Here is a 12,845-nt window from a genome sequence, read left to right as displayed (position 1 = left end):
AATCCAACAGATGATTGCTTCGGAGCCATTGCCGGCCTGGGTGTCCCTAAATACCAGTATTGTAAGTACCAGACAATGGAGCCGGAAGAATTAGGGCATGATTTTTTTGCGCAAGGAAGTCCATGTTAGTTCAATATACACGGATCTTCTTGTCCAACATGGTCAGTGCCGTACATGTGGGATTGAGAGCGTTTCAGGGAATACCAAATAACCTCACAGACGAAGGGATATTCCGTACTTTCCGCTGTCGATCCCTTTCCTTACAGCTTCTTGATCGATTGATTGAATCTTTTTCCAATTTTTTTTTTTTTTTTTTTTTTTTTTTTTGCAGACATTGTAACAGATTAGGTCAAGGTTAATATTAATGAAAAGGCCTACATCAGAACGCTGCAATTTTATATTACTGCAAAAAAGCAATTTTTGATAGCTATGAGAGTCAATCTTATGCTTCAATGAACGAATGAGTAAATACCCCAATGTATTCTACTGTGATAGTAAGGGCGTGGTCCATCTATTGTTTGTCGGTGAGTAGGGTTATAAAGCTACCAACTTGACTTTGTATTGCCAAGGGCCTTTCTATGTTCTTTTCTCATTACTCCATCCATCCATAATATTGAATTGATATGGTGGATATTGTTCAGAAACCGGGCCTCCAACTAACATAAAGATATTTGCTGGTCATTGCCGGCAGTAAAATCATAGATAATTCTCCAGTGCATGCACTAAATCTTCTTTATCATTAGTCACTATTATATCAGCAGTTGTGTATCCAGCTTCTTGAACCTGTTCAAAGGAAAACGCGCAATTAATGCACCATGTCATGTGTTTCAAGGGGCTACATCGCGTTTTTCTTTTCTTTTTTTTTTTTTTTTTTTTCCCTGCATGGGTGGGTGCCATCTCAGCATTTGTCGTTAATTTCATTCATTTAACTTCAACTCATTCATCAAACTTGTTGTCGTATCCCAACAACTGCCTCCTGCTTGTTGTATATCTTTGTACTACGACAAACGCCCTGTTGAACAATGTTTCTGTGCCAAGTACCTACTCGACCTCCTCCCTTACTCTCTGTCAGAACTAGTAAACAAATCATTGCTCTGGTTCGATCAAATGCTCATGCTGTATTTCCCTCTCGACCGCTGCACACATTCTGCCGATTGGCTCCTCAGAACTATAGCGTAGAAACGACCACACTCTTCAGCCATACATCCTGGTCCAACTCTTCCAGTCTGCGCCTGTATACCACCACAACTAAATCCATATCGGCTCTTGGGCGGACATCGCTCATCTTTCTCAGAAACAATAGCCAATCCCGTCAATTTACGTCAGGGGCAAACCTCAATTTCTTTCAAACGTCTCTACAAAGTTCGCGCACACATTCAAATCAGATAATCTCGGATGTGGACACAACAAAGTGTGTTTTCTTTTTTGATATCGATAACTGTCTATATTCAAAAAACACTGGAATCCCCGGAATGATGAAGGCAAGGTTGGTAAACTATCCTCTTTTTTTCTTTTTTTTCTTCTTTTTTTTTACGGAAGATGATATGATACTCATACCCTCTTTTTATATATACATACCAAATACCAGGATTGAAAAGTATTTTAGAGATTCTGGTATTCCGCATGATGAAGGTAATCAATGTCCCTCAAACTCTTGGTCTCTTAGTCTTAAAGAACACAACAATGTCATACTCATCCGCTCCGACTATTCCTATATCATCTAGTGGAAGATTTGGCCTACCGATACTATATTGATTACGGGCTCGCTATTCGAGGGCTTGTGGAGAAGCATCCTGGTAAGACATCAAAAACCTTTCCTTTCCTTCTACACTTCCTCTCTTTTCTCTTGTCTGTTGAGACAGCTTGGTTTAACTAGCTTCAATTTTTTTTTTTTTTTTTTTTTTTGGTGCCGTTAAAAAAGAGGTAAATATATATAATTTTCATAGCTTTGAATAAGAAGAGCATGCGGTTGTTCCGATATTAACCATCTTTTTTTTTTTTTTTTTTTTTTTTTTTGCTTCAAGATCAATATCAGTGACTACGATAGTAAAGTAGATGGTGATCTACCATTGGAAAATATCCTGACAGAAAATCACTTACTTCGGGAGATGATCCAGTCCATGAATGTCGGCAAGAAGTGGCTCTTTACGAATGCCGGCGAGAACGTACACTCAAAAAATGCAGAAATGAAAATGACAGTGAAGATTAAAATAAAATGAACCTAACAACTTTTATTTTTATTTTATTTATCTTTAAATAGCATGCAAACAGAGTTGTCGAAATCCTCGGTTTGCAAGGGTTGTTTGACGGTACAACTTTCTGTAACTATTTGGAGCATCAATTCGTATGCAAGCCTGATCGTAAAGCCTTTGAGAAAGCGATGAAGCAGGCAGGTGTACAAGATTCTTCACTCTGTTATTTCGTCGATGACTCTGCTCCAAATGTTGACATGGCTCTCAAGCTTGGCTGGACCGCTGTTCATCTCAATGAGGATGACCATCACCACTACTATCCTCAACAGACACCTAATACTGAGACATTAACTCCCGCAAGACTAGAGATAAAATCGATATTTGATCTCCCAAAGACTTTTCCTCAGTTTTGGAATAAAAAATGATAAAACCGAATGAGAATAAAAATAATTTATATGTATGATTTTTTTTTTTTTTTTTTTTTACTTTGTTTGGCCTTAAATCGCTTAAATGAATATCAATCATGACTCTGTAGCATTCTTCTTCCAAAAAACGGTATTATTAAAAAGACGTTCCTGTGAACGCTTGGAAACATTCAAAAGCGGATCCATCGGTAGTACACCTGGTTCTTGCATGAGTGATAGGCCCGCAATGCCCATATAAGAATGCAAGATGTCTGATTTTTATTCGTATCATCAAAAAGAAGAAGAGGAAAAAAGGTTTAAATTGTATTCATGTTATTTTCCTTTTTTTTTTTTTTTTTTTTTTGTATATATCACTTTACCTGGAAATGTATCAATCCATTTTCCAAAACCTCCGATGGATTTATGCTGAGCTTCCATAAGATACCCACGATTAGCTTCAAAATCAACCAGATCCATGCTATCGAGGATAGCAAGCGCTCCGCCAACCCAAAATGAATAGCAGGTATCTGTGGGCTTATTGGAGCGACCTTGAAATCCTGTGGTCTGTCGTTGAAGACACCAACGTCGTATTCCTTCCTTGTCCAAGAACCCAGCTCGTAATTTTCGTTGTTCAAACGCAACTTCATCCTCACCCTCTTTAATGTTTCGGGTCATAGTCTTTTGATCTTTAAATGCGTCCCCGCCCATTAACCCTAGAGCTGCCACTGCACAATAGGTGGAGCCTCCATGAGCCTCCTGTCCTGGATATTGTGAGAATCCATTTTCGTAGGTTTGACACTGTTGAATATAATGTACAGCTGTTGCTCGATTAAAGCCTGACCAATCATTGAGAATGTAAGAAATGGCAGCTGCACAATAGAGGAATCGCATATCTGGTTCGAAATCTGTAATGCACGGAATGAAACAACCATTGGGTTGCTGTAGTCTTTTGAGGGATTTCAGGATGGGCTCCTTGGCCACTCTCGACAAGTCGTCACCCAAGACAACTAGCATGAGTAGTGCGGTGTAGGTCATGGTGATATGTGCAGTATCATACACATTTCTGGGTGAATGACCTTTACACTGACAGTCATCATCGTCAGAGGAGGTGAATGGTAGTCCTGAGAAAGGGCTTCCAAATCCATAGAGGACCTCATCCGAATCTTAATTGCGGAAGAAAAGAAAAGGAAAGTAAGAAGAGTGAAATGACAATCAAAAACTTGAAATAAAAAAGAGTCCATGAGAATTTCCTAAATACCTTTATTGTTTGCATCTGATGGGATACGTTGCTGTGAGTAAATCCATTCGATCCATGCTTTGCGATCGGCCTCGGAAACTTTTTCTTCAAGGACCCCTAGTAGTTCCAATCCTCCAAGCGCAAACATGCCAAGCGTCATGCTAGTCTCATATTTGTGGATAAATAGGCCATAAAACGTCAATGGAGTAAAAACCAGCTGTTGATTGCGAGTAAGGCTTCCATATCACACGCGCGCGACCAATCTAAGATCCCTCTTCTCTTCCTTCTCTTTTCCTTATTCCTCCTCTTCTTCTTCAATCGACCCGTCAAAGATAGATCCACAAGCCATTTTTTTTTTCTTTTTTTCTTGATGTTTGCAATTACCGAAATCCATCTTGAGAAGCATATGGGCTAGGCAGCATCTTTAACGAAAGCTTGAAGTACTTAATGTGTGCATCGCGCTGAAACTTCTTCCGCTCTACTGTTGCTGGAACATTGCTGGTATTTTCTGTACTTTCTTCAGGCGTTGTTGCATCTTGATTGTTAAGCATGATGAGTTGTATAGATGTGGTATATACAAATGGGGTGTGAGGATAGATGTCTAAAAAAAAGAGCTTGAACGCGACGAGGAGAGCATCTACCATGCAATGCCATCACCTGACTTTTAGGGTTTTTACTTTTTTTATTTTCTGTCTAGTGGCTAAAGCTTCCCTCTCTGTAGCGGAGGGTCTGGGTTCCAAACCCGGAAGGTCTGCTTTGCCTTGGATTAAAGCTGGTAGAGAGGTACGGCCCCCGACCTGAATATGGAGCAGATTAATTTTCCTTTGTACTAACTCAGTCTTGCATCGTTAAAAAATGCAGTACAGATTAGAGTCCTTAGAAGATAGAAGGAATTGTTTATGCGATGCACACCACTACCAAATAAACTCTGTAGTTTTTTCAGGCTCGTCACTACGAAGTTCATGTGCACATGCACGTGCTGAAAGGCAAATATGGCTTGCTTTGCGGACACTTCTCTCCTCTCAGCTAGTGCCATTGTGTGATGTACTGATGGTTCTCTCGATCCTTATGTTCTCGTATTCTTGCCTTAGCAACTCAATGTCGCGCCTTTCGGATTGCGTACACGTATATTATTTTTCAAAGTTGGGGTGGTTATGGCCCTGTCTCCACAAACTCCTTAAACGACCATCCTATTTCCAGTCTTGGAAGAATGAAGCACTAGTGTGTATTTGCACAGAATTAAACTTTTTATCTATGTTTTGAACAATGTAAAAATCTCCCTTTCTGCCGGCACCTATAAGGTATCAGATGGGTGACATTGAGCATATCTAGGAGCAGAGGATCCCTAGACAGTGGCTGAAAGGTCCCATCCGTATGAATATATTGCTTATATCGTAATATATTCCACCCTCATAGATACGTTAGGAGTCCAATGTTCATTATTATAAGGGCAATCTGTGGAAATACCTGTTATAAAAAAAAAGAGAGAGAGAGAGAGAGAGAGAGAGATCAGTGAGATCAGTGAGAGATTAATGAGCAGAAAGAGGGTAAAAATGGGATTGACGACGCGTAAAACGAGATCAATTAATCGCTAGATCAATTAATTAAATAAAATGGTACAAGATAATTAGTATAATTGCCTTAAATTAAACAGTCATGTTGTTCGAATGGAGAGAGAAGAATGGTGCGAGTACAATAATTACGAAGGATTCTGGGTATGAGTAGGGAAAATGTTATGATGATGAAGCGAAGGATTGAATATTCTTAGAAGCTAAAGCTTGGTAGTAGTATTTTTTTATCGTGGCTATTATTAAGGTGGCGTAATAAGCTTTTTGCTAGAGAGTCTCTCGCTAAAACCACCTCTCTTTGCCAATTGCTACTTCCGATTCACCATCGCCATTTAATCCTCTTCTACCGCTCATTACCCATTTTATTTCGGTCAGGATAGCTCTCTTGCAGACTCCATTCAGGCCCTTCTCGTGTTTTGTAGTCCATCTCTTGTCCCAGGTAACTTTTTTACTTTTTTAAAAAAAAACAGACGCGTAAATTCGAATTAGCCTACTACATTTCTAACTCTCTGTCTTCTTTCTCTCTGAGATAGATAGTATTAGCCGTCCTTTCCACAATGGTGGTGTTTATAAATATCATGAACATACTAGCTATTTCGATTAGTTCATTAGCTTATAATTAATTATTTTTCTTAATGCAAATTATAGGTCGTCACTACTGATACCTTAGTTGCCTCCAGTATCGGAGAATGCAACTGAAGAGATCGTTGAGCCAGGCTTCGAATTCTACGATCATGATGACTCTTCCGACGTTGATATGGATCCTGAAGAGCGCACCTACGATGATGGTGAAGACTATTCTTCGGATGTGTTAGATTCCGAGCCAGAAATTGTGGAGGGGAGAGACAAGTGAGTGAACTTTCACATATATTTTGGCTCACATGACTCACATAGCCCACATAAGGGGAGTCGCATATTTGGCTAACTTGAGCATCTAAGGAGACTCGCCTTGCGCTTCGTCCGCTGGCTGGTAACCTACACAGCCTCCACAAGGTGAACGGGTTCGAAGCCACAACTTTAAAAATGACTAAATGAAACACTTTTTACAAATATCGCATTATAATTCATGTCTTTTAAGCAAAGCGCGAATATGGGTTATAAGTACGTCGAGTACGCGTTTCTCGTATGTGAGCACACGCGTCAACAATAAAATAAAATTAAATAAAATAAAAAATTGTTATTGATATCATTGATAGAGAGTTGGAATTGATGCTATATACTCATGTATTGAATGGTTTTATGCTGTAGATATATACATTAATACTCACGAAAAGCCGCGAACTTTAACTATTGTCAGTGTCAATAGCTGAATTGGATATGCTTAATATGGAGTATACGCTGGCTGTTGATTCCATAAGCTTTGCTGTTGTTGATGTTGATTTAGATATTGCTGTTGTTGATGCTGCTGCTGCTGCAGATTCATGTGGTGCTGATGTGTGACAGGAACGTTTGAAACCATTGGATCTTTGTAGACATTCTCTGTAAAATGTCCATCTTTAATGGCCCCCGACCTTTCTTCTTCTTCTTCTTCTTGTTGTTGTTGCTGCTGTTGGTCTTGTTCATCCTCCTCGTGTTCGCCTGCCCCTTTAAGGTTCTTGCCTTCTTCAACCTCCTTTTCTGAACGACGGTATTGAGAGGGTGTCATGGATAACTTGTAATGACCTCCGACTTGCTTCTTTTTTGACTTGCGATCATGATAGGTCCTCTTGACTGAATACACAAATAGCATGATCATAGTCGCGATGTAGAACAGTGCCGTGACGATACAGAAGGCTGTTGATGCAAACATGGATTGACATGCACGAGTATAGTTTGGATCCGATGTTTCTGTTCCGTTGGGTAGGATCTTGCACGAAACGTTCGACATGCCATTAGGTGGATAAGCAATACCTCCTATAGCAGCTAGGATCCACATCGTAGTCGCAAAAATGACCCATGCGCTCTCAAAGATGGCTCGCATGGTTTTACCATACTTTTGACGTAAAATGAGCACAGCTGTAGCAAGGGTGCTCAAGATGGCAAAGGCAAAAGTACCAATAGCTATGCCAGAGAGCGACGTCGCTTCAGAGGACTTTGGATAGGATGAGACATATAAGCCGCAACATATAGCGACGATGAGTTCCGAGAAAAAAGTTCCTATTTCAACCAGAAAAAGGGTGATGGATGTTGGAGTCAGTTTCATGGTGTGGGATCCTTATTCTTTGGGGGTTGTGAAATGAATGAAGAAAAAGAAATGAAGAAAAAATGAGAGAGGAAAAAAGTAGACAGAGAGGCAAGAGGTGGTTTCTTTGCTAATCACATTATCAGGTCTCCTTTCTTCCTCCTATTTTGCTTGACACAGCCATCCATGTTGATAAATTTAGATACCTGTGCTAAGAAAGCCCATCATAAAAAGCCATGGGCAGAATTTGATACACATATCACGTGGACCGGATGACAAGAAGAGAGATTTGCTGTTAGCCTGTGAGTACAGAGGTGGAGGAGCGAAAGACGGCTACATAATAGCATGAACATTCGCCATAAACTAACTTGAACGTCAAAAAATAATGATACTGAAGTACGGTAATATGATTGATAGTAGGTGGTTTGAAAATCCTTCTACGTTACCTAGCAATAAAGAGACAATAACTATTCTCCTATCTTCAATTGGACAGAAACAAGCTCCAAATATATATTTTTTTTCACATCCTTGATTTTAAATATCTCAAAAAAAAAAAAAAAAAAAAAAGAAAAAAAGAAAAAAGAAAAATTCAACTAGTCAACTTCATCTAAAACCGCGCTCTGTCATTCTTCTTGGTCATTTTGAAAGCAATGAATACAATTCCTGCAAAGACACCGCTGCCAGCGAGTAGCTTGAGGACCCAGCCAAAGCTTGACTTGCCCGAGGGAGGACGGGTATTATTTGCTCTCTGCATATTCCAAGGAAAAGCACATTGTTCACAAAAAGGTTAAGTAAATATCCTACATTATCATTATGTAGAATTGTAGAATCCAATGATTAATTTCTCATACCTCAACAGAAAAGTCCTCGCCCTTATCCAACACATATGTTGATACACTGATGATGTCGTGGTTGTCATGGACCCCGCCTGTGATTGCAGTGAAACCAAGGAAAAAGGCTGGTGGTAGCTTAAGGTCCGTCAGAATGAAGCAAGTGTCCGACTTATCTGACTCCGTAGTCCGAAGTTCGAGCTAGAAAAAACCGACAATAAAAAACAACAATAATGTGAAGCATAAGCAACAAAGAGATAGAGAATAGGAGGATGGGAGAATAGAAGGTGCTAGAGTCAAAAGCCAGGATTACGGATGCCTATATAGCTGTGTCCTTACCTTGAGAGTCTGTGAGTTTCCATTATAGGAAATACGTCCTTTGGTGGGGACATCTTTGCCTCTAATGTCAGCTTCGCATCCGGCAGCTCTATTATTCAAACCATCATGAGCATTGTCATAGGATGTTCTACCATCACCAACCATTGCCATGACGTAAGGGAACGAATGCTATACCAAGAAAAAGGTTATCGATAATTACTCTTAGCATATACACTTGCGGATAAAATAAAAAAATAAAAAAAGGATATCAAAATTAAAAAACTGGTGTTCATGAGTACTCACTGTTTGCCTAGCGTTAGCATAAGTGTCGAAGAAAATACCCAGGCCTTCAAAGTTGTCGCGGTTTCCAAAGACTGGACCAGGTTCTGCACGCTCTTTTGTGAGCCATACTGCAAACCCATCACCAACAAGGCCATCGCCCTTGCCATGGACCTTGAACTCAAACTCGATTTGGAAGTTGGGTGCAGTTAGGGGCTTTGAATTGGAAGTAAGAACAGTAGAAGTTAAGAAACAAAGCCACTACATAATGCTAGCACCAAGTGGGATAAGCTGCAATAACTAGGATAACTAGAAATGAATGAAGAAAAAAAAAATTGCATCCTTACCAAACGGCTCCAGAGCCAGCCCGATTGCGAAGGATAATCTTGGGTCAGACGGATTTGATGGTTGGTGTTGATGATTGTATCGCCACCAAAGTCAAACCAGCGGTTCTGAAGATCCTGATCTATCAAGTAAGGTAGGAAAAAATAGTACAATTAAGCATTAAAAGACGTGGCATACGCGTTAGTTGGCAATATGAAACGCGTATTTGGGAATGATGTTCTTCAGCTCACTCACACTTCTACCCGTACTCTTAGCCATTATTCCTCTTTACGCTTCTTTTTCTTTTTTTATCCTCTACACACTCAACATTCATATCCTTCTAATCCCTCTTGTTCGTTCTCTTGTCATACTTGTCTTCTTCGGAGCCATCCATTAGATTTTAGCCTTTTCTTCTCTCTTATTCTTCATCACATCTTATTTTCGACCCTCTTTTCGTCCTTTGCCACCTTTTCTTCCTATTTTGCCTCCTCTTTCTTTTCTACCTTTTGTTCCTGTTCTACCCTCTTTTACTTTTTTTCCCTTTAATCCTTCCAACCTTATCTTGCCCCTTGACTCTTTATATATATATATATATATCATCCATGCCTTTTAACGTCTCATTAATCTCTAATTGCTCATTATCTTCTTCATCCTCTACCATAGAATCATCCTCTTATCTTTAGATGTATGTGCCACTCCGTCAATTCTTTTCTCCAGCGACATGTCCACACATGTTGATGTAGATCATATATTGTCATTTTTTCATCTTGTCTTTCTTCTTTCTTTCTTTCTTGCTTTTTTTTTTTTTTTTTTTTTTTTTTTGAGGGGGAGTGCAGTATTGTCTGGATTGGGTGGACAATGTTTTGGGAATAGCAGATATTAAAGTGTTAAAGAAAAAAAAATGAGAAAGTGGTTTATCGAAGAAAAAGCGAGAAACAAGAAATGCCGACTGAAGCGAAGTTAAAAAAAAAAAACAAGAGAGAAGGAGGACCTGTTTATAATATATTCATTCAAGCCATTTGAATTGCTCAATGGCAAACAATTATAGTTTTTTCGTTGAATCAACTTCGTCTCCCCTGAAAAACCCTGTTATGCCACCCCCATGCGCGATTTAATGTCCTTCATTCTTGCTTGACATGAACAGGAATCTTCCAGAAACGAACCATGATTGCAGATGTGTTGACAGGGGCGCACGTTACAGCTTACAGGTATTGTTTGCCTCCTTGCTCTTTTTTTTTTTTTTTTTTTTTTTTTTTTTTTCCCCTCTCTTTCTCTCTTAGTGATTCTCTTTGCATGGTATCTCTCATGTTCCTGTCCAGATGATCGCTCAATAAATAGAAAAAAAACACAATATCAAGGGGTAGGACAAGACAATACCGGAATGCGGTATAAAAAAGCAGGAGTTCTGAAAGGCTCTCGCAGCAATGAATTCTTTTTTAAAACAGCAAAGCTGAATGCTTCAAACAGGACAGTAGAACTGATGTATGTTTTTTTTAGACAATGAAGAGAAAAAAAAAAAAAAAGGAGACACAGAGAAAGTAAAGCAGGGGAGTAGCTGATTGAGGACCTTACCGATATAAGGCATATAGAGGGAATGGGTCCTCAGTGAATGCACATTCTCATCATCTTCATCATCTAAATATGCCTGGGCTCGATGGACCAAACAGGCTGTTGCCGACAAGAGAGCCACCGTCCCAAACAAGAAGCGTCTTTTTGAGATGGCCATAGTCTTTGAATAGAAAGCTAGTTTGTTGGTTCCAATTGTGTGGTCGTTGTTGTTTTCCAAAGGGTGTATGTATACTAAGGAATTGGGCTCGTTTCCTGGTTATTTTCACGCGTTTTTGCAGCAGCAATAACAATCCCTCTATCCTGTATTTTCGTTTCCTGTATCGCCGTTGAAGATATTCCAGCCAACAGAAAAAGAAAGTGAGAGCTGATCAAGGACGGGTTGGGAATGAAAATAGATGAAGTGACAAAATAAAAAAAGGGCGTAAAGCTTCATTCATCTCAGGCACTCACCTTCACTCCCTATCACAACACGAAAACACTGATCTCTCTTGTCGCGCGCTCATTGGCTGATGTGAAAACGCCTTCATTTCAACATGTACGAGTTCATCCTGTACCTAAAAAAAATTGATAGATCATATCCATTATTTCATAGCCGTATAATGCAACCTGGATATAAAGGTCTCTCATGACTTTCTATCTGAAACCCAAACATGATGTGCCTTCAGAGCAGAGAGTCAAGCTTGTCGTTCTTTTTGGTTAGACCTTTTCAAATACAAATGGTTTACTTATCAAAATTCTCGTAATTGAAAATGAGTAACCATATAAAGCATCACAATCCTTTGATGCCATGTCATTATGCTATGCGGTTTATTTAAACAAGTGCAAATAGCATTAATTTTCGAGCCCTCATTTTGAACGGTAAGATCTGCTAGGGCCGCGCCAGCGATCACCACAACAGGTTGTACATACCAATGCGGAGGGAAAAAAAACCCCTATGATTCCTGACATTCTTAAACTCCTCCTGGTGATCTTGCTGGCTAAACTAGCTACAGTCACGGTATTACTTAGAGCTCAGATACCTCTAGTCGATACCCATCGCCACTACTTTATCTATACCTCTAGTCATATTATATATAGTTTCGTCTTTATCAAGTCAAAGATATCCTTTCGTTTTGCTTTGCTCTGTAGTGATATCAATGTTTAGAACGACAGGAATAGGGGATGAACTGCATGATCCTCGGCGTCAAGCTTTTATCTCCATACCCAGTACTAAAGATCTTATCAGCCCTCACTAGCCATATATCTCTATTGTAGATGCGCCATAAGATAAAAATTCATATACCTGCACCCCATAATCACATCCATATTAACAAAGACATATCTGCAGCAGCGTGTAAAGGGTAAAACGTTCTGTCAATATAGATTACAAGCTGAAATTGGGCTTGAGGTGGGACAAGGCCAAGATGTTGAACGATGATGAACGATGATGAACGGCTACCCAGAAGAGTGCAGGTGGAAAAGACAAGGGTTTTTTCTCGGGAAAGATAGTTTTAAATAAGTCACCTTATTAGAAAAGTAAAGCTCCAATCTACCTATACTCCTATCAGTAAATCAAAGGACGAAGTATCCCGGCTTAAATAACAGCAATCATGGTTCTAGAGCTGTTTAATATCAAGAATACTTATTGCTTTTAATGGCATCTGGTACCTACACAAAGTTTGCTAAGAAAAAAGCTTAGCTGCTTTTTGACTAGAATCGCTAGGTGTGTTATATTAAGGGGCCTTGACGATCAAAACGGGCATATGCCCATTCCAGCGGGGACGGTAAAGAGGTACCTTGAAGTTTGAACAACTCTCACAACGTGCAATTAACTTGCATTAATGTACACTGCTCATATCAAAAAATCCGGGGTCAATTACATATTAGTAAAAAAATGAGATGATATAGTTTATAGACGCCTCAGTTGGAGCATGCATGTGTAACAGCTCACCATGCCATCCTATCTTCCGTAATGGGATGTTCC

The 12,845-nt window shown here is 39.5% G+C and overlaps 4 protein-coding genes across 4 annotated transcripts; 1 reads left to right on the top strand and 3 right to left on the bottom strand.

Moving 5' to 3' along the window:
• Positions 1-890: 890 nt before the first annotated feature.
• On the top strand, positions 891-2,631 carry BCR41DRAFT_362102 (Haloacid dehalogenase-like hydrolase-domain-containing protein). The gene is made up of 5 exons (XM_022025675.1): positions 891-1,486; positions 1,589-1,632; positions 1,725-1,796; positions 2,023-2,165; positions 2,261-2,631. Exons 1-5 carry the CDS (start codon positions 1,023-1,025, stop codon positions 2,615-2,617), a joined length of 1,080 nt encoding a protein of 359 aa, XP_021876973.1. The 5' UTR covers positions 891-1,022; the 3' UTR covers positions 2,618-2,631.
• Positions 2,632-2,683: 52 nt separating this feature from the next.
• BCR41DRAFT_362100 (terpenoid cyclases/protein prenyltransferase alpha-alpha toroid) lies at positions 2,684-4,430 on the bottom strand. The gene is made up of 4 exons (XM_022025674.1): positions 4,218-4,430; positions 3,855-3,994; positions 2,977-3,759; positions 2,684-2,868 (listed from the first exon to the last, which is right to left on the bottom strand). Exons 1-4 carry the CDS (start codon positions 4,382-4,384, stop codon positions 2,714-2,716), a joined length of 1,245 nt encoding a protein of 414 aa, XP_021876972.1. The 5' UTR covers positions 4,385-4,430; the 3' UTR covers positions 2,684-2,713.
• Positions 4,431-6,579: 2,149 nt separating this feature from the next.
• On the bottom strand, positions 6,580-7,738 carry BCR41DRAFT_362097 (hypothetical protein). Its single transcript, XM_022025673.1, has one exon. The coding sequence runs from the start codon at positions 7,581-7,583 to the stop codon at positions 6,723-6,725; it is 861 nt and encodes a 286-aa protein (XP_021876971.1). The 5' UTR covers positions 7,584-7,738; the 3' UTR covers positions 6,580-6,722.
• A 411-nt stretch (positions 7,739-8,149) lies between these two features.
• Positions 8,150-11,304, bottom strand: BCR41DRAFT_362095 (legume-like lectin family-domain-containing protein). The gene is made up of 6 exons (XM_022025672.1): positions 10,886-11,304; positions 9,337-9,455; positions 9,014-9,205; positions 8,732-8,899; positions 8,414-8,593; positions 8,150-8,310 (listed from the first exon to the last, which is right to left on the bottom strand). Exons 1-6 carry the CDS (start codon positions 11,037-11,039, stop codon positions 8,170-8,172), a joined length of 954 nt encoding a protein of 317 aa, XP_021876970.1. The 5' UTR covers positions 11,040-11,304; the 3' UTR covers positions 8,150-8,169.
• Positions 11,305-12,845: the final 1,541 nt, after the last annotated feature.

This window comes from Lobosporangium transversale, assembly GCF_002105155.1.
Source record: "Lobosporangium transversale strain NRRL 3116 chromosome Unknown BCR41scaffold_52, whole genome shotgun sequence".
Taxonomy (NCBI): Eukaryota; Fungi; Mortierellomycota; class Mortierellomycetes; order Mortierellales; family Mortierellaceae; genus Lobosporangium; species Lobosporangium transversale.
This window is presented reverse-complemented; position numbering and strand designations above follow the sequence as displayed.